Source organism: Myotis daubentonii, chromosome 12 (genome assembly GCF_963259705.1).
Source record: "Myotis daubentonii chromosome 12, mMyoDau2.1, whole genome shotgun sequence".
In the NCBI taxonomy this organism is placed as follows: domain Eukaryota; kingdom Metazoa; phylum Chordata; class Mammalia; order Chiroptera; family Vespertilionidae; genus Myotis; species Myotis daubentonii.
In genome coordinates, this window is record NC_081851.1 from 34606733 (window position 1) to 34626649 (window position 19917).

Consider the following 19917-nt stretch of genomic DNA (forward strand, 5'->3'; position numbering starts at 1 on the left):
ATCAGGAAGAATCTAAAAATCTCAATAGGCCAAAAACTATGGAAGAAATTGAAGAAGTCATCAAAAAGCTTCCAGCAAACAAAAGCCCAGGACCAGACGGCTTCACAGGGGAGTTTTACCAAACATTCAAGGAAGAACTAAAACCTATCCTCCTCAGACTACTACAAAAAATTCAAGAGGAAGGAACACTTACAAGATCATTCTTTGAAGCCAGCATCACCCTAATACCAAAACCAGGTAAAGACAATACAATGAAAGAGAATTACAGGCCAATATCCCTCATGAACATAGATGCCATAATCCTCAACAAAATCTTAGCAAATCGGATCCAGCAGTACGTCAGAAAGATCATACACCATGACCAAGTAGGATTTATCCCAGGGATGCAAGGATGGTACAATATCTGCAAATCAATAAACGTGATACATCACATAAACAAATTGAAAGAAAAAAAACACATCGTCATATCAATTGATGCAGAAAAAGCATTTGATAAAATCCAACACCCATTTTTGATAAAAACTCTCAGCAAGGTGGGAATAGAAGGATCATACCTCAACCTAATAAAAGGCATATATGACAAACCCACAGCCAACATCATACTCAATGGACAAAAACTAACACCATTTCCCTTAAGAACAGGAACAAGACAGGGATGCCCACTCTCACCACTCCTGTTCGACATAGTACTGGAAGTGTTAGCCATTGCAGTTAGACAAGAAGAAGAAATAAAAGGCATCCAAATTGGAAAAGAAGAAGTAAAACTGTCCTTATTTGCAGATGACATGATGCTATCTAATAATAGACAAACATGGTAATTAACCGTACCCCTGACACACTTCCCATTGGCTAATCAGGGTGATATGCAAATTAACTGCCACCAAGATGGCAGCTGAAGTGAATAGGAGGCTTGGTTGCCCTGTCGATGGAGGAAGCCAAGGTTCCCTGCCTGCTGCTGCCTGGCTCTGAGCTCCTGAAGCAACAGCTCCAAAAGATACAATGTTTCAATTATAGAAGCTAAAAGATGGCAGTTAATTTGTATACGCAGGCTCCAAGCAGTGGAGCGAAGCCAAACAGCCCCGAAGCCGCAGAGCAGCGAGGCCTCACCTCCCAGGGATCAGCAGAGCCACAAGGCGTCCCACCCGGGGTCAGCGGAGCGGAGAGGCCTCCTGGCACCGGGATCAGCGGAGTGGAGAGGCCTCCAGGCACCAGGATCAGCAGAGTGGAGAGGTCTCCTGGCACCAGGATCAGCAGAGCCATGAAGCCTCCTGGCACCGGGATCAGCAGAGTGGAGAGGCCTCCTGGCACCAGGATCAGCGGAGCAGTAATGCCTCTTAGCACTGGGATCTGCGGAGTGGAGAGGCCTCCAGGCACCAGGATCAGCAGAGCGGAGAGGTCTCCTGGCACCAGGATCAGTGGAGCCATGGAGCCTCCTGGCACCAGGATCAGCAGAGCGAAGAGGCCTCCCGGCCCCTGGAGCAGTGTCATGGTGGCGGTGCCGCAACCCCCAGATAGACCCTTCTCTGTGGGTGACAGGGTCGGCACCCCAACCCCCTGATCGGCCCTGCTCTGTGGGTGACAGGGGGCAGCACACCAACCCCCTGATCGGCCCTGCTATGTGCATGTCAGGGTGGGGGCACCCCAACCTGCTAATCAGCCCTGCCCTGATTGTGACAGGGGGCTGTGCCCCAACACCCCCCATTGGCCCTGCTCTGTTCCTGACAGGGGGCAGCACCCCAACACCCTGATCGGCTGGCTCTGTGTGTGACAGGGTGGCGCCACAACTTCGCAATCTGCCCTACTCTGTGTGTGACAGGGAAGGCACCCAACCCCCTGATTGGCCCTGCTCTGTGCGTGACAGGGGGTTGCGCCACAACCTCCCTGTTGGCCCTGCCTTGAGTGTGACAGGGGGCAGTGCCCCAACCCCCCAATCGGTCCTACCCTGAGCGTGACTGGGGGTGGCATCGCAACCTCCCAATCCGCCCTGCTCTGTGCATGACAGGGGGCAGTGCCCCAATTCCCCAATCGGCCCTGCTCTGAGCCTGACCAGGGACTGAGGGGCAGGCACCTAGGGATTGGGCCTGCCCTCTGCCACCTGGAAGCGGGCCTAAACAAGCAGGTCGTTATCCCCCGAGGGGTCCCAGACTGTAAGAGGGCACAAGTGGAGCTGAGGGACACCCCCCTGTCAGTGCACAAATTTTTGTGCACCGGGCCTCTAATATTATACAAAACAACCTTAAAGACTCCATCCAAAAACTATTAGACTTAATAAATGAATTTGGCAATATAGCAGGATACAAAACGCCAAAAAATCTATGGCATTTCTATACACCAATAGTGAACTTACAGAAAGAGAGACTAAAAGAACAATCCCATTTACCATCGCACCAAAAAAATTAAGATACCTAGGAATAAACTTAACTAAAGAGGTAAAAGACCTCTACTCAGAAAACTACAGGATATTGAAAAAAGATATAGAGAAAGACATAAACAGATGGGAAAACATACCATGTTCTTGGATTGGTAGAATCAACATCATTAAAATGTCCATACTACCCAAAGCAATCTATAAATTCAACGCACTTCCCATTAAAATACCAACGCCATATTTCACCAACCTAGAATGAACTCTCTAAAAATTCATCTGGAATAACAAAAGACCCCGAATAGCTGCAGCGATCCTGAGAAAGAAGAACAAAGTAGGTGGGATCTCAATACCAGATATCAAGCTGTATTACAAAGCCACTGTTCTCAAAACTGCCTGGTACTGGCACAAGAACAGACATATAGATCAATGGAATAGAATAGAGAGCCCAGAAATCGACCCGAACCAATATGCTCAATTAATATTTGACAGGAGGCAAGAACATACAATGGAGTTAAGATAGTCTCTTCAATAAATGGTGTTGGAAAAATTGGATACATGCAAAAAAATTAAACTAGACCACCATACAGAAAAATAAACTCAAAATGGATAAAGGACTTAAATGTATGATGGGAAACCATAAAAATACTAGAGGAATCCAAAGGCAACAAAATCTCAGACATATACCGAAGCAATTTCTTCACTGATACAGCTCCTAGGGCAGGGATCCTCAAAGATTTTAAACGGGGCCAGTTCACTGTCCCTCAGACTGTTGGAAGGGCGGACTATAGTTTTAAAAAAAAAACTATGGACAAAATTCCTGTGCACACTGCACATATCTTATTTTGAAGTAAAAAAACAAAACGGGAACAAATACAATATTTGTATTTGCATGTGGCCCCCGGGCCGTAGTTTGAGGACCCCTGTCCTAGGGCATTGGAAACTAAAGAGAAAATAAACAAATAGGACTACATCAAAATAAAAAGCTTCTGCACAGCAAAAGAAACCATCAACAAAACAACAAGAAAGCCCACTGCATGGGAGAACATATTTGCCAATGTTATCACCGAAAAGGGTTTAATCTCCAACATTTATAGGGAACTCATACAACTTAACAAAAGGAAGATAAACAATCCAATCAAAAAATGGGCAAAGGACCTAAATAGACACCTTTCAAAAGAGGACATTCAGAAAGCCAAGAGACATATGAAAACATGCTCAAAGTCACTAATCACCCGAGAGATGCAAATCAAAACAACAATGAGGTACCATCTCACACCTGTCAGAATGGCTATCATCAACAAATCCACAAATGACAAGTACTAGAGAGGATGTGGAGAAAAAGGAACACTCGTGCACTGCTGGTGGGAATGCAGACTGGTGCAGCCACTATGGAAGACAGTATGGAGTTTCCTCAAAAAACTAAAAATGGAACTCCCATTTGACCCAATGATCCCACTTCTAGGAATATATCCCAAGAAGCCAGAAACACTAATCAGAAAGGATATATGCACCCCTATGTTCATAGCAGCACAATTCACCATAGCTAAGATCTGGAAACAGCCTAAGTGCCCATCAGTAGATGAATGGATTAGAAAACTGTGGTACATCTACACGATGGAATACTATGCTGCTGTAAAAAAGAAGGAATTCTTACCATTTGCAACGGCATGGATGGAACTGGAGAGAATTATGCTAAGTGAAATAAGCCAGTCAATGAAGGAAAAATACCACATGATCTCACTCATTTCTGGATAATAAAGCCCATTATAAACTGATGAACAAAAATAGATACAAAGGCAGAACGGCCTCGAACAGACTGTCAAACTACAGTGGGAAGGCCGGGGAGGGTTGGGGGGCAGAAGGGGGGGTAAGAGATCAACCGAAGGACTTGTATGCATGCATATAAGCATAACCAAAGGACATAAGACACTGGGGGAGGGGGGGTAAGGTAGGCCAGGGGATTGTCAAAGGCGGGGGGAAAAGGAGACATATGTAATACTCTTTGTAATACTTTAAGCAATACAACAATAAAAAACAGTCATTTTCCTTTAAAAAAATCATGATTTCCACACATTTAAAAATAACTTTTTCTTCATGTTCAAATGTAATGCAAATTAATTGTAGAAAACAAAGATCGTCCAATAAAGTCACTATCAACACTTAGTTTAGAGCCACTACCCCTGAAAATGTCATCATCACTCAGTTCATTCTTCTCCTTTGTTTTCTTTTCATTTCTTCTTCTTCTTCTCTCTCTCTCTCTCTCTCTCTCTCTCTCTCTCTCTCTCTCTCTCTGCATATTGTTTTTTTAAAAAAGGTAAAAATTGCCCAGCTGATGCAGCTCAGTTGTTGAGCGTCTACCTATGAACCAGGAGATCGCCAGTTCAATTCCCAGTCAGGGCACATGCCCAGGTTGCAGGCTTGATCCAGGTGTGGGGTCTGCAAGACGCAGCCAATCAATGATTCTCTCTCATCATCTATGTTTCTTTTTCTCTCTCCTTCTCCATTCCTCTCTGAAATGAATAGAAATATATTTTCTTAAAGGTAAAAATTATTCATCCGGGATAACCATTGCTAACATTCTGTGTGTACTATTCCATACACTTTATGACTATGGAAATATATATTACAAACTCATGGGGAAGTGTGGGACATTTCAGGAAGAGGCTATTAGAAGGAACTTAGGGCTTGCACTATGTGTTTGCAGGAGGCTCTAAGGAAGCAGGGCTTTGCTCTGGGTGGGGTTTTGCCAGGAAGTGGGGTAATTCTATGACTGGGTGTCTTACTAAGTCTCATCAAGACAGAGGGACAACTAACATGATGCTGGAGCAGGTGAAGGATTGGTAAAGCAGCAGCAGCCACTCCTCCAGCTGGAACAGGTGGATGCCTGGTCATTCTCGTGGCTTGGACAATGTTCCTTTTTTGTCTGTGTACAGACATGATTATGGAGTGATCTTGTTTTTTCTCAGTCTGTCACATCGCAGCGTAGACTTAGCAGATGTTGGTGTCCTGTGAGGTGGGAGAACGCCAGGGCTACAGACACCTTGGTTTGCAACTAGGACACCTGGGAATTGCACGGTGATCACAATCTATGATGAGTTATAGTGTTACTAGAGGCCTGGTGCACAAATTCATGCACCGGTGAGGTCCCTCTGTCTGGCCTGCAGGATTGGGCCAAACCAGCTCTACGACATCCCCAAGGGGTCCTGGATTGCGAGAGGGTGCAGGCCAGGCCGAGGGACCCCACTGGTGCACAATCGGGGAAGCGGGAGGTTGACCAGCAAGGGAGGGACAGCAGGAGGGCTCCAGGGTATGTCCAGGCCATCTCGCTCAATCCTGACCAGCTGGACCCCAGCAACAAGCTCAACTACCAGTCAGAGAATCTTCCCCCTGGAGGTCAGTGCACATGATAACGAGTGGTTGAGTGGCCTCAGCATATCATTAGCATATTACGCTTTGATTGGTTGAACGGCCAATGAATGACTGAAAATTAGCATATTAGGCTTTTATTATATAGGATTATATAGGATGATGAAATTACGGGCAAATTGCCTAAATCCAGTAAATCTGAGAGGCTATAGGTTTTAAGTGTGATAAAAGATTAATTTGGTGGCTATGTGTTGGGAGAATCTACCTTAGGAGAAATGGCTTCTTCACTTTAGAAGTAGCCATTCAACAGCTAGTTCTGTTCCCTCAGTCTTTAGGCCAGTTCATAATGTAGACATCCAGACTCAGCTAATTTTAGAAATGCTGATATTAGTTACATTAGACATGAATGTTTCTCTACAAACTCACAGAGGCCAAAAAAACATTGCTTTATTTCTGTGAATCAATTTAACCTGAACTCCCAGTCACTTCAGAAGGAAATATTTTATCTCAGGCATCTTGATGGTGGCCATCTTTCTCCCTAGAATTGAATATGAATTCATGGGACTCATGTGGCTCCCAGCAAAGGACAGAAGAGTCTGGTTCCCCTGACTGCTGCTGCTGAGAAGCTCATTCTCCAACCACTCAGCCAATGGGCAGGCAGCTCAATCCTTTCACACTAAAGACTCTTTTCCCTCACCCACAAGGCCCTGACTGTCTCTAGCATCCACCCCTCCATCCTAAAGAGCTTGTGTCACTTCTGAGTGACAGCATGGAAAGAGCATAGGTCTACGTCACTCAAAGACTAAAACAGCCATCCCCACTCTCACCTCAGGCAAGGGCCACTTCCGCCTCCTCGCTTCTTATAGAGGAAGGAATAGGAGCTTACCTATCATACGTGAGTAAGCATGTCTTGAAAGGAGACTACTAAAAATGTGTGTTGACTGTTTGCATTCCTGGGCTTGCAGGGGAGAATTCTAGGAACTGCTCCTGTTGGGTTAAGCCAGTGCTGTGCTAGAGCTCCCTTGGCTCATACGAGCCAATAATGAGCATCTCTTTCTGGCTCTTTTTTCAGTAAGGCAATGTGGGTAACAGCAGGCAATGATAGGAGTGACAAGCAGAGGGTATCAGTTTAGGGATCAGGGACCAGAGCCAAAAACAGAGGGGTATTTAAGGGTGAGGGCCAGGAAGTGAGGCACAAGTCCTGTCTTCAACCTTCTTTACTGTGTGAAGCCAGCCAGGTCTCTGGCTGCCAGAATCCTCACAATTGTCCCTGTAGGAATCCTGAACCCTCCTTCAGCTCTCTTCCCTCCCCACACTCCAAAGATAATGCAATTACTCACACTATTTCTCTAGGGGCTGGCTTCACATTCCTGAACTCTGACTCATTCGTGGAGCTTGAACTTTCCAACTAAGAGGTGATTTTCCTCACTTCATGTCTATTCCCATCATTCCTCATTTTTCCTACATTCCTCATCCCGTTTTCCTCAAACCAGAACCACTGTTCAAGAACCAAATGCTCAAATCCACCACGATCTAATCCAAGCATGTCAAACTCATGGCCAGTGGGCTGCATCATGAGTTTGATATGTTTGAATTCCTCCCCTCCCCACCCTGGGAAAACTCTTCTCTTCACCTCATCAGAGACCGCAGACCCCTCTGACATCTCCCCATCTCCTTTCCTCCCTCAAATGGAATTAACACATAACCTTGAGAGTAAAGTGAGTAAAACCGAAGAACACACACCTTCCTCCATTCCCACAGAGAAGGACTAATAAGGTCACTAGGGTCAGACATCTGAGGATTACAATAAACCACAGGCTCTGTCTCCCATGGGCCTTATACACTGGCTGCTAAGATCTGGCCATAGATGACATCTGTGTGAGGCGTCTTCCACCAAATGAAGCTTAAAGTGATACATGTGTCATGGTTACCATTTGGTTAAGCTATATGATTATGGCGGAATAGCACAATTTTTAGACAACCACCTCTACCTGGTATACATAGTGCTTTATTGTTTACATGTTCTCATTTAATCCTTGTAGCAACCTTGAGGTAGGTATTATTATCCCCACTTTACAGATGAGTAAACCAATGTTCCTAGGTTAGATTACTTGCTGAAGATCATACACTCATTAGGGCATAGCCACTGATAAGTCCAAACCCAAGGGGACTCTTTTGGGTAATTCACAGGCTGCCAACAAGGAAAGTAGAGCTGAAAACATCAACTGGGAAGGGCTGGATCATTCATTGGAGATCAAAGTGGGTGAGGGGGGTTCTCCCACCAGGGATGAATGAGGCACATTTACAGGCCAAGACCAGAACCGAGCAGGAGAAGCCTAAAGCAAGTGCGAGCCGTGAAGCTGGAAGAAGTCTTTAAGTTTAGTGAGAGTTGATAGTGTCTTCAAATATGCACAGAGCTCAGCTTCCAGGGTCTGGAGAAATGAGACAGCATCCAGGAGCTGCAAGTCCAGGGGCTGGCCGCAGAGCAGGTGGGCCTAGGCAGAGAGCTGCTGCTGAGTGGCACCATCTCAGCTTGGCCAACTGAGTCATGACTTGGGAGCAGTGGTCCTTTAACTGTGTTAAGGCCTTGAGAATCTGATGAAAGCCATAAAACATCCCCCCACCCCCGCCCCGAGAAAAACACAGACACACATATACAGGCAACATTTTGCATATGATTTCAGGGAGTCCATGGACCCCCACTGGAGAACTAACTGCTTTAGGGCAAGGGTGTCAACCTGAGTAAAGTCACTGATACAAACTTATCTTTACACTGCTTGTATTTCCTGACTGTTCCCCTTTTGTTGTTCCCTAATATTTATAATGTTGTGAAATTCATTTTTAATGGGAGCCAAGGAAAGGGGGTCCAGCCTGCACTCCAGCCAGAGAAAGAGAGCAGCTGTGCATGGCGTGGTAGCAGCCAGGAGGCAAAAACAAACAGAAATATGGGGTCACATTACTGCTACCCTTCCCACCCAGAAGGCCTCTTTGGGAGTGTTTCTCAACTCAAGAGAAGGGTGGTGAGAAGTGATTGAGGGAGTGGGGGCAGTTGTTTATTTCCTTTTAGAAAGCCATTCCTTCACTGGCTATACGGTCTAAAGTTCTGCAATCAATCCCCCACCCAACCTTACCCCTCCTTACCCTAATGAATACACCTGAGCAACGGCCCCATCATTCATGCACATTTGGCAGGTGTCCTATAAACACTCATATACTACATGCTCTTTCATGGAAGAAGGAAAAGTGAGGTGGAGGGGGTCATGCAAACTCCAGAGAGAATTAGACTAACTGGAAGAATCAGCAAAACCACTCCAAGGACTCAGTGCACATTAGCTTCCAAGCACCTCCATAGCTCCTCCTTCTGGCCAGGGTCAAACCAGAACACAAAATCACAGCTATGTTCTATGCCCCTCCCCTAATTTATGGGCCCAAAATAATGGGACAAGACTGAAGGGGTCACCGGGGTTCAGAGAGCAGGGTTGGGAAAAGCCCTGATTCACTGCAGAGAGAAGTTCTGATCTCTCATAGGAATCAGGAATCAGGACACAGACAAAGGCCTGGCCTGGAACCCATCTAGGACCAGAGAGGGCTGACACTGAAGTCAAGTGATCACTCAAAGGCCAAAGAGAACTCAGAGGCCATGATGGTTTTCCAGGGCCAGTGACCCCAATATCTCAATGGTCACTCCATTCCAGTGACCCCAACATCTCAATGGTCACTCCATTCCAGTGGCCAGTCATGCACTAGTGGACACTTGCCCAGCCCTAGATGGGTGTTTCATCACATGTGGCCAGAGGAGCGCCAGATAACTGAATATGGGCTGGGCTCGAGCAAGGATGAAGCAGAAAATGTGGAGGGAAGCCACCAAAGCCACTGCCCCTCTAGCTAGAGCCTGGGGCAGCCGCTCATCTTCAGGAGAGAGAGGGAGGATCCTGGCTGGGGCTTGGACTCCCAGATGGTGGCGCCCCCGGGTCCAAGCCCACCTTGTCTCTAGCCAGAAGTTCCCTCTGTCGCTGTCGCTGCTGACATAGACCAATCAGGAAGAGAGTCAGGGAAGCTGCAAGAATCCCCAGAAAAAAGACAGCCAGTCCAGTCCCCACAGTCCGGGCCCGTCTTGCGGGGCCCAATTGGCTGCCCCATACCAAGGTATAAGCCGCTACCACTCGAGCTGCCCCACCCTCCTGACATTCACAAGCATAAGCACCCATGGCCCCTGGGGTTACCACCACTTCTAGCCCATCCCTCCGGGGGGTAAAAGCAGTCACTCCACTGGGCTGGTGCCACACACAGGATGCCCAGGCTGAGCTTGGGGAACATGGCAAGACCACATGCACAGCTGTCGCCACAAGAACTTCAAACACTACTGGGTGTTCTGCAGAGAAACAGCAAAGGCATAAAAGATAGTGAGGCTATATGCTGGGAGGTGGAGGGCTGATGAAGAGAAACATTGAGGGATATCAGATTTGAGAAGGAACCAAGGGGGCAAAGCTAGAAGGAGATTCCCAAAAAGGGTAAGGCCCAGGTCACTGGCTACCATATCCTCCAGGATCCAACTTTCAAAGTGGGTCCAAAATGGACAATTTTCTAGCCTCTTTCCACCCAACTCCACCCACATTTCCCTAAGCCAGACAGACCTCCAGGCTCTTTAGGACACAAAGAAGAGACATCCGCTGACTCTATGTCTTGGACCAGCCTACAAAGAAGAGAATATTTGATAAATCCAGTGTCAATATTCCCTTCTATACTCCTCAGTACCACAGAATATTCACTCACTCATTATATCTCCCATCATCTCATTAATCACTCCTGGAATTATCAGTCAACATTCTCATCATTAAAATTTCCCCCAATACTCCTCATGAGAATTAACATGTCAAATTCTACATACGTTCTAGCAGACCATAGAAAATTAAATCTGCACTAGGTCTGTTGGAAGGCCGTTTGGTGGTGTGCTTTTAAAAAACATTGGAACCTTCCAAGAAATATGGCTGACTGTCCACACGATGAGATTTCTCTGGAAAAAAAATATTAAAACTACAGGGTCTGGGGGTTTTTTTCTGTTAAAAGAAAGTGAGAACTTCTCTATAAAAGTTAATCAAAATTCTGTGAGGGTCAGTGAGATGACTATGTTTCATAATGCTGCTCATCTCTATATAGGAACTCTTTCTTCACCAACTGTTGGTACCTATTGGCCTCTAACAGATTTGTTACAAATCATACAATCTTGGTACTTTCAGGATTTCAATGGGCTGTGTCTGACAAAAGGACAGCAAGACAGGCTGCTCACTCTGAACTTCCTGGCACCACTACCAGAGGGAGGGAGGGAGGCCAGGGAGACCTCTAGTGGGCTGTCAGTGAAGACCAGGTGGAACACACAAAAGCCTCAACCAAAAGATTCCATTTGAGTGTGAATTCCTTCAACATGAATTGGAGCCCCTGAAATAAGCTCTGAGACTAGTTTGAATATGTTAAAGTCTCTGGGTAAAACCAAGTTTGCTTAGTCTAGCTGACAGTGGGGAACATGGGAAGGCCATAGGTGTGGCAATAGCCACAGGAACTTCATGGTCTATGTTTTCTCCCTTATATGAATTGAGGTATGAAGGGTAGAGTGCATAGAAGTACCAGCTTGGTCATTTCTCACATTACTAAGAAGTATACTGGCATGTATGCACACCCACCTCCTACACACACATAGATATATATGTGGAGGGGACCCCAAGGCTCCAGTACACAGGCTATCCAACACCAATTAAATTCTTATTTTAATGAATATTAAAACAATAAAGGAAAGAATAAAGTACTTGTTTTCATGTGAGATGTGTCAAAGTTCTCCCAAGAGAAACTAAAATACCAGATCAAATTTCTTAACCAAAATCAATAAACCAAAACAAGTATATTTGTAAGATAGGGGTTTAGTAATATGCACAAATATACAGTAAATTAACTGGGCTTCAAAACAGGAATTCATGAAGTCAGTCTGAAAAAATACCTTTCAAGTATTCAATTAAAAATCACTCATTTGAGATCTTGATTGGCTGTTTCTGGAAGCGTATACACCCAAAGACCCAGCATCCAAAGATTGGCTGCTAACCCAGAAACACTGGATCTGGGACAGCACGACTATGTGGAGCCCTGCTTCTTCTCATGAAAAGCAGAGAGAGAACTATATAACCGAACACCTGAAGAAGAGAGACCATGGGGAGACCAAGAACCAGCCCGCATATGAAAGAAAAACAGGCATCACCAGAAAAGGAAGTAAATGAAATGGAGGCAACGGAGGCAAGCAACTTGTCAGAGAAAGAATTCAGAGAAATGGTCATAAGGTGGATGAAAAGAATGGAAGACAAATTCAACAATATGTGTAAGAACCAAGAGGAAATGAAAAATGACATCACTGCTATAAAGAACACAATAGAAAGCATCAACAGTAGACTAGAAGAAGCAGAGGACCACATCAGTGAGCTAGAATACATGGTAGAAAAAATACCCAAGCAGAACAGCTTCTAGAAAAAAAAATTAAAAAGCAGGAGGAGAGCCTGAGAGAACTCTGGGACAACACGAAATGAAACAACATCCACATAATAGGGGTGCCAGAAGGTGAGGAAACTGAGCAAGGAATAGAAAACCTATTTGAAAAAATGACAGAAAACTTCCCTAATATAGGGAAGAAAAAACTCACACAAATCCAAGAAGCTCACAGAGTCCCAAACAAAATGAACCCCAAAATACCAACACCAAGGCACATTATAATTAAATTGGCAAACACCAACGACAAAGCAAGAATCTTAAAAGCAGCCAGAGAGAGACAGAAAGTCACCTACAAAGGGGCCCCCATCAGACTAGCGACTGATTTCTCAACAGAAACACATCAGGCAAGAAGGGAATGGAATGAAATATATAAAGTCATGCAAAGGAAGGGTCTGAATCCAAGAAACTGTACACAGCAAGGCTATTAATCAAAATTGAGGGTGAAATCAGGTGCTTCACAGACAAAAAAGGACTTCGGGAGTTTATTACCACCAAAACTGCAATGCAAGAAATGCTAAAGGGTCGGCTGTAAAAAGAAAAAATAGGAAACAAAGAGGAACACAGGGGTAAAGAATAAAAATGGAGAAACCAAGATGGAGGCATAGGTAAACACCGGAGATTGCTGCCTCGCACAACCACTTCAAAAATACAACTAAAAGACGAAATGGACATCATCCAGAACCATAGGAAGGCTGGCTGAGTGGAAATTCCACAACTAAAAGGAAAGAGAAAAGCATACCGAGACTCAGAGGAGGTGCAGTGCGGAAGTAAAATACAAAGGTGTGGAGGTACATGCGACGAGGGCTGGCGGCTGAGGTCACGATTGTCTTTTTCAATCAGGAGGGAGTCTCAGGCTCTGAGCTCCAGTTCCGGGCGAGTCTCTGGGGACCCAGACTCATATGGGAGAAACGGGACTGTCTGGCATCGGTTGGAACTCAAGGGCAGCTTTCTCTCGGAGGCACACGCAGCGATTGCCGGGGCCTCTGAGGACAGGACTGAGAGCAGCCATACTGCTCACTCTGCCGGCCCAGTTGATCCCCTGGGGCTCCGCCCCGCCCAAGCAGTGCAGGGAGGCTTTTGCATATGAAAGACCCAGCCCTTTGTAATCTGAAAACTACTTAACAAACTCCAGCTGCCCAAGGCCCCAGGGCAACTTGCATTGCTTTACAGCTGGCTTCTGCTGGGTAGCCTCAGGAAGAGGCTAGATTAGCACCTCCTTAGATCCAAGAGCCAGTGTACCCAGTGGTCAGAGTGGGACCCAACTCTGCAGATACATAAGGGACACACTCAGGGGGCACACTCAGTGAGTACCAAAGCCCCACGGAAGCAAGTCTTGCCCCAGAAGGATGTCTTCAGCACAGAAGTTCTCCCACCATAGACACAGCTGATTCTCACAGCCAATTGGCCTGGAGGTCAATTCCTCCCAGTGTTACCTACAACAATCAAGGTTTAACTACAATAAGACTGTGCACAAAGCCCACAAGGGGGTGCACCAAGAGTGTCTACCTCAGGTAATTGGGGAGGCTGAGCCATTGGGCCCTATAGGACACTTAGCACAGAAAGCCACTCTATCGACACAGCAAAGCATAAAAAATGCAGAGACAAAGAAACAGGACACAAATGACAGAAACGGACGAAAGCAAACTACTGGATATAGAGTTCAAAACCACACTTTTAAGGTTTTTCAAGAACTTTCTAGAAACCACCAATAAACTTAATGAGACCCTCAAGAAATATAGTGAGACCCTCGATGTTGTGATAAAGGACCAACTAGAAATTAAGCATACACTGACTGAAATAAAGAATATTATACAGACTCCCAACAGCAGACCAGAGGATCGCAAGAATCAAGTCGAAGATTTGAAATGTGAAGAAGCAAAAAACACCCAACCGGAAAAGCAAAATAAAAAAAGAATCCAAAAATACGAAGATACTGTAAGGAGCATCTGGGACAGCTTCAAGCGTACCAACATCAGAATCATAGGGGTGCCAGAAGATGAGAGAGAGCAAGATATTGAAAAACTATTTGAAGAAATAATGACAGAAAACTTCCCCCACCTGGTGAAAGAAATAGACTTACAAGTCCAGGAAGCACAGAGAACCTCAAACAAAAGGAATCCAAAGAGGAACACACCAAGACACATCATAATTAAAATGCCAAGAGCAAAAGACAAAGAGAGAATCTTAAAAACAGCAAGAGAAAGAAACTCAGTTACCTACAAGGGAATACGCTATGACTGTCAGCTGATTTCTCAACAGAAACTTTGCAGGCCAGAAGGGAGTGGCAAGAACCTACAACCAAGATTACTTTATCCAGCAAAGCTATCATTCAGAATTGAAGGTCAGATAAAGAGCTTCACAGATAAGGAAAAGCTAAAGGAGTTCATCACCACCAAACCAGTATTATATGAAATGCTGAAAGGTATCCTTTAAGAAGAGGAAGAAGAAGAAAAAGGGAAAGATAAAAATTATGAACAACAAATACACATCTATCAACAAGTGAATCTAAAAATCAAGTGAATAAATAATATGATGAACAGAATGAACTACTGATTATAATAGAAGCAGGGACATAGAAAGGGAATGGACTATTCTTGGGGGGAAAGGGGTGAGGGGGATGCGAAAAGAAACTGGACAAAAATCGTGCACCTATGGAAGAGGACAGTGGGTGGGGAGTGAGGGCGGAGGGTGGGGTTGGAACTGGGAGGAGGGGAGTTATGGGGGGAAAAAGAGGAATAAATGTAATAATCTGAACAATAAAGATTTAATTTTTTTTTAAAAAATGGCAACTAACAAGTATCTATCAATAATAACTTTAAATGTAAATGGATTAAATGCCCAAATCAAAAGACATAGGGTAACTGAGTGGATAAGAAAACATAACCCATATATCTGCTGTCTACAGGAAACCCGCCTCAGAAAAAAAGACGCACACAGACTGATGGTGAAGGGATGGAAAAAGGTTTTTCAGGCGAATGGAAATGAAAAAAAAAAGCCGGGGTAGCAATACTTATATCTGACAAATTAGATTTCAAATTGAAGGACATAAAAAGAGATGAAGAAGGCCATTTCATAATACTAAAGGGAGCAATCCGACAAGAAGAAATAACTCTGGTAAACATATATGCACCCAATATAGGAGCACCCAAATACATAAGAAATCTTCTGGAGGAGATCAAGGGAGAGATTGACAGCAATACAATGATATAGGGGACTTTAACACCCCATTATCACCATTGGACAAATCCTCTAAACAAAAAATCAGCAAGGAAACATCAATCCTAAATGACTCACTAGACCAGATGGAATTAATTGACCTCTTCAGAACATTTCATCCCAAAGCCACAGAATATACATTCTTCTCAAGTGCACATGGGTCATTTTCAAAGATAAACCATATATCGGGTCACAGACAAAGTCTCTTCAAATTCAAGAAAATTGAAATCCTATCAAGCATCTTCTCAGATCACAATGGCATAAAAGTGGAAATCAACTACAATAAAAACAATCCAAAAAATCAAACACATGGAGACTAAATGGCATGCTATTAAACAATGACTGGGTTACCAAAGAGATCAAAGAAGAAATTAAAAACATCATGGCAACAAACAACAATGAAAACACAACAATCCAAAACTTATGTGACACAGCGAAAGCAGTCTTGAGAGGGAAGTTCATAGCTCTATAAGCCTACTGCAAGAAACAAGAAACAATGAGAATAAATCACCTAACCCTACAACTCAAAGAGTTAGAAAGAGAGCAACAAGAAAAGCCCAGTGTAAGCAGAAGGAAGGAAATAATAGAGATTAGAGCAGAGATAAACGACATAGAGACCAAAAAAACAATAGAGAAGATCAAAAAACCAAGAGCTGGTTCTTTGAAAGGACAAACAAGATTGATGAATCTCTAGCCAAGCTCACCAAGAAACAAAGAGAGAGGACCCAAATAAACAAAATCAGAAATGATAGAGGCGAAATAACAACAGACCCCACAGAAATACAAAGGATTGTTAGAAATTACTATGAACAACTCTACTCCAACAAACGAGACAACCTGGAGGAAATGGACATATTCCTAGAAAAATATAACCTTAATCAGGAAGAATATGAAAATCTCAATAGGCCAATAACTATGGAAGAAATTGAAGCAGTCATCAAAAAACTTCTAGCAAACAAAAGCCCAGGTCCAGACGGCTTCACGAGGGAGTTTTACCAAACATTCAAGGAAGAACTAAAACTTATCCTCCTCAGACTATTCCAAAAAATTCAAGAGGAAGGAACACTTCCAAGCTTATTCTATGAAGCCAGCATCACCCTAATACCAAAACTAGACAAAGACAACACAATGAAAGAGAATTACAGGCCAATATCCCTCATGAAAATAGATGCCAAAATCCTCAACAAAAATCTGAGCAAATCGGATCCAGCAGTACATCAGAAAGATCATACACCATGACCAAGTAGGATTTATCCCTGGGATACCTAAGATACCTAGGAATAAACTTAACTAAGGAGGTAATAGACTTATATGCGAAAAACTACAGGACACTGAAAAAAGAGATAGAGGAAGACTTGAACAGATGGAACAACATACCATGTTCATGGATTGGTAGAATCAACATCATCAAAATGTCCATACTACCCAAAGCAATCTATAGATTCAATGCAATCCCCATTAAACTACCAATGGCATATTTCACAGATCTAGAACGAACGTTCCAAAAATTCATCTGGAATAAAAAAAGACCTCAAATAGCTGCAGCAATCCTGAGAAAGAAGAACAAAGGAAGTGGGATCTCAATACCAGATATCAAACTGTATTACAAAGCCACTGTTCTTAAAATAGCTTGGTACTGGCACAAGAACAGACATATAGATCAATGGAATAGAATAGAGAACCCAGAAATCGACCCAAACCACTATGCCCAATTAATATTCGACAAAGGAGGCAAGAGCATACAATGGAGTCATGACAGTCTCTTCAATAAATGGTGTTGGGAAAATTGGACAGATACATGCAAAAGGATGAAACTAGACCACCAACTCACACCATACACAAAAATAAACTCAAAATGGATAAAAGACTTAAATGTAAGACGGGAAACCATAAAAATACTAGAGGAATCCACAGGCAGCGAAATCGCAAACATATGCTGAAGGAATTTCGTCTCTGATACTGCTCCAAGGGCAATGGAAACTAAAGAGAAAATAAACAAATGGGACTACATCAAAATAAAAAGCTTTTGCACAGCAAAGGAAACCATCAACAAAACAACAAGAAGACCCACTGCATGGGAGAACATTCGCCAATGATATCACCTATAAGGATTTAATCTCCAACATTTACAGGGAACTCATGCATCTTAACAATAGAATGATAAACAACCCAATAAAAAAATGGGCAACGGACCTTGATAGACACTTTTCAAAAGAGGACATACAGAAGGCCGAAAGTCATATGAAAACATGCTCAAAGTCACTAATTATACGAGAGATGCAAATCAAAATGACAATGTGGTATCATCTCACACCTGTCAGAATGGCTATCATAAACAAATCAACAAACAAGTGCTGGAGGGGATGTGGAGAAAAAGGAACCCTTCTGCACTGCTGGTGGGAATGCAGACTGGTGCAGCCACTGTGGAGAACAGTATGGAGCTTCCTCAAAAAACTAAAAATGGAACTCCCATTTGACCCAGTGATCCCACTTCTAGGAATATATCCCAAGAAGCCAGAAACACCAATCAGAAAGGATATATGCACTCGTATGTTCATAGTAGCACAATTCACCATAGCTAAGATCTGGAAACAGCCTAAGTGCCCATCAGCAGATGAGTGGATTAAAAAACTGTGGTACATCTACACAATGGAATTCTACCCTTCAGTAAAAAAGAAGGCACTCTTGCCTTTTGCAACAGCATGGATGGAACTGGAGAGCATTATGCTAAGTGAAATAAGCCAGTCAGAGAAAGATAAATACCTCATGATTTCACACATTTGTGGAATATAGAGAACAACATAGACTGATGAACAGGGACAGATCCAAAGACAGAGAAACAGCAATCAGACTATTAATCCCCAGAGGGAAAGTAGGGGAGGGAGGGGGCAAGGGGAAGAGATCAACCAAAGGACTTGTATGCATGCATATAAGCCAAACCAATGGACATGGACAATAGGGCGATGAGAGGATCGGGGGGGGGGGGGCGGGGGGGAGGAGGATGGGGATTTAATGGGGGGGGGGAGATGAGGACACATTTGTAATACATTAACTAATAAAGAATTTTAAAAAATTACTCATTTGAAAGGAATCTCAATTAAAGATTAAAAGACTTATCATATCAACCAATTACAACTGATGGACAATACTTTGATTCTGACTTAAGCAAACTATCTGTAAGTATATGCAATTGGTAAAATCAGACATTGATTAGATCAGCCGTGGGCAAACTACGGCCTGTGGGCCGGATCTGGCTCGTTTGAAATGAATAAAACTAAAAAAAAAAAAAAAGACTGTACCCATTTATGTAATGATGTTTACTTTGAATTTATATTAGTTCACACAAACACTCCATCCATGCTTTTGTTCCGCCCCTCCAGTCCAGTTTAAGAACCCATTGTGGCCCTCGAGTCAAAAAGTTTGCCCACCCCTGGATTAGATAGTTGATGACATTAAGAAAGTGAGTTTGCAGTATGATAATGATAATATGGTTACATTTTTAAAACCTTTCTGTGTTAGAGATACCCACAGAAAGATTTATAGATGAAGTGATGTGATGTCTAAGATTTGCTTTAAAATAATTGGGAGTGAGTAAAGATAGTGATCAAGTAAGACTGGTCCATAGATGGTTGTTGAAGCTGAGTGATAGATACATGAAAATTTATTATACTATCTAGTTTTTGAATGTTTGAAATTCCCTATAACAAAATGATTTTAAGAGATTTCTTATCTGATACAGATATATAATGAAATATTGTAGATGAATATAAAGTCAGGGAAATGCTTCAATGTGGCACATGATTTTAAGTTAACTGCTGAGTGTAAAATGGATGATGGGATTCCCAAATGGAGAAAACAAGACCAATTGGGAGGTTATTGAGTAATGCAATTAAGAAATGATGATGGCTAGGACAAGAGTGATAGCAGTAGAGAAGGAAAGAAGTCGCTGTGGACAGAGGATATAACAGATGGAGCTAGAGTCAGTACCAACTGCAATATAGTGTGGGCAATTTACGGCTTGAGCAACTGGATTCACAGAGGTCCCTTCAGAGAACCATGTGAAAGAACGAGAAAACAACAGTGCATGCTAAGACCTGCTAAATTTGCGCAGTTTATAAACCACCCAAGTAGGCAGTTGAATAAGGAATTGAGTAGCTCAACTACAGATACATCTGTAGTTGTCAACAACACTCAGTTGGTGTTGAAAATAATGGGAATAATATCACCTATAGAGTGCATAAAAAGAAGGACTGAACTGTGAGAAATATCAAAATTCAGAAAATGGATGGAAAGGAATGAGTAAGGCAGACGGCTGGTGAGAAATGGAGGAAAACTGGAAGAATGCAGAGTCCTAGAAGGCAATAGGAAAGAGTATTTCAAGGCAGGAAGGAGGGAGTGGGCAGCTGTGGAAACACTCTAGGAGCTCTTATAACATGGAA

The 19917-nt window shown here is 43.4% G+C and overlaps 1 protein-coding gene across 1 annotated transcript in view; it reads right to left on the reverse strand.

Moving 5' to 3' along the window:
- Window positions 1-7725: 7725 nt before the first annotated feature.
- Window positions 7726-19917, reverse strand: part of LOC132213167 (semaphorin-4F-like) — a 40429-nt gene continuing 28237 nt past the window's right edge. Inside the window, 4 exon segments of the mRNA XM_059659331.1 lie at window positions 7726-9617; window positions 9620-9654; window positions 9656-10106; window positions 10369-10427. Coding sequence (XP_059515314.1) covers window positions 9499-9617; window positions 9620-9654; window positions 9656-10106; window positions 10369-10427 — 664 coding nt within the window. The 3' untranslated portion in view covers window positions 7726-9498.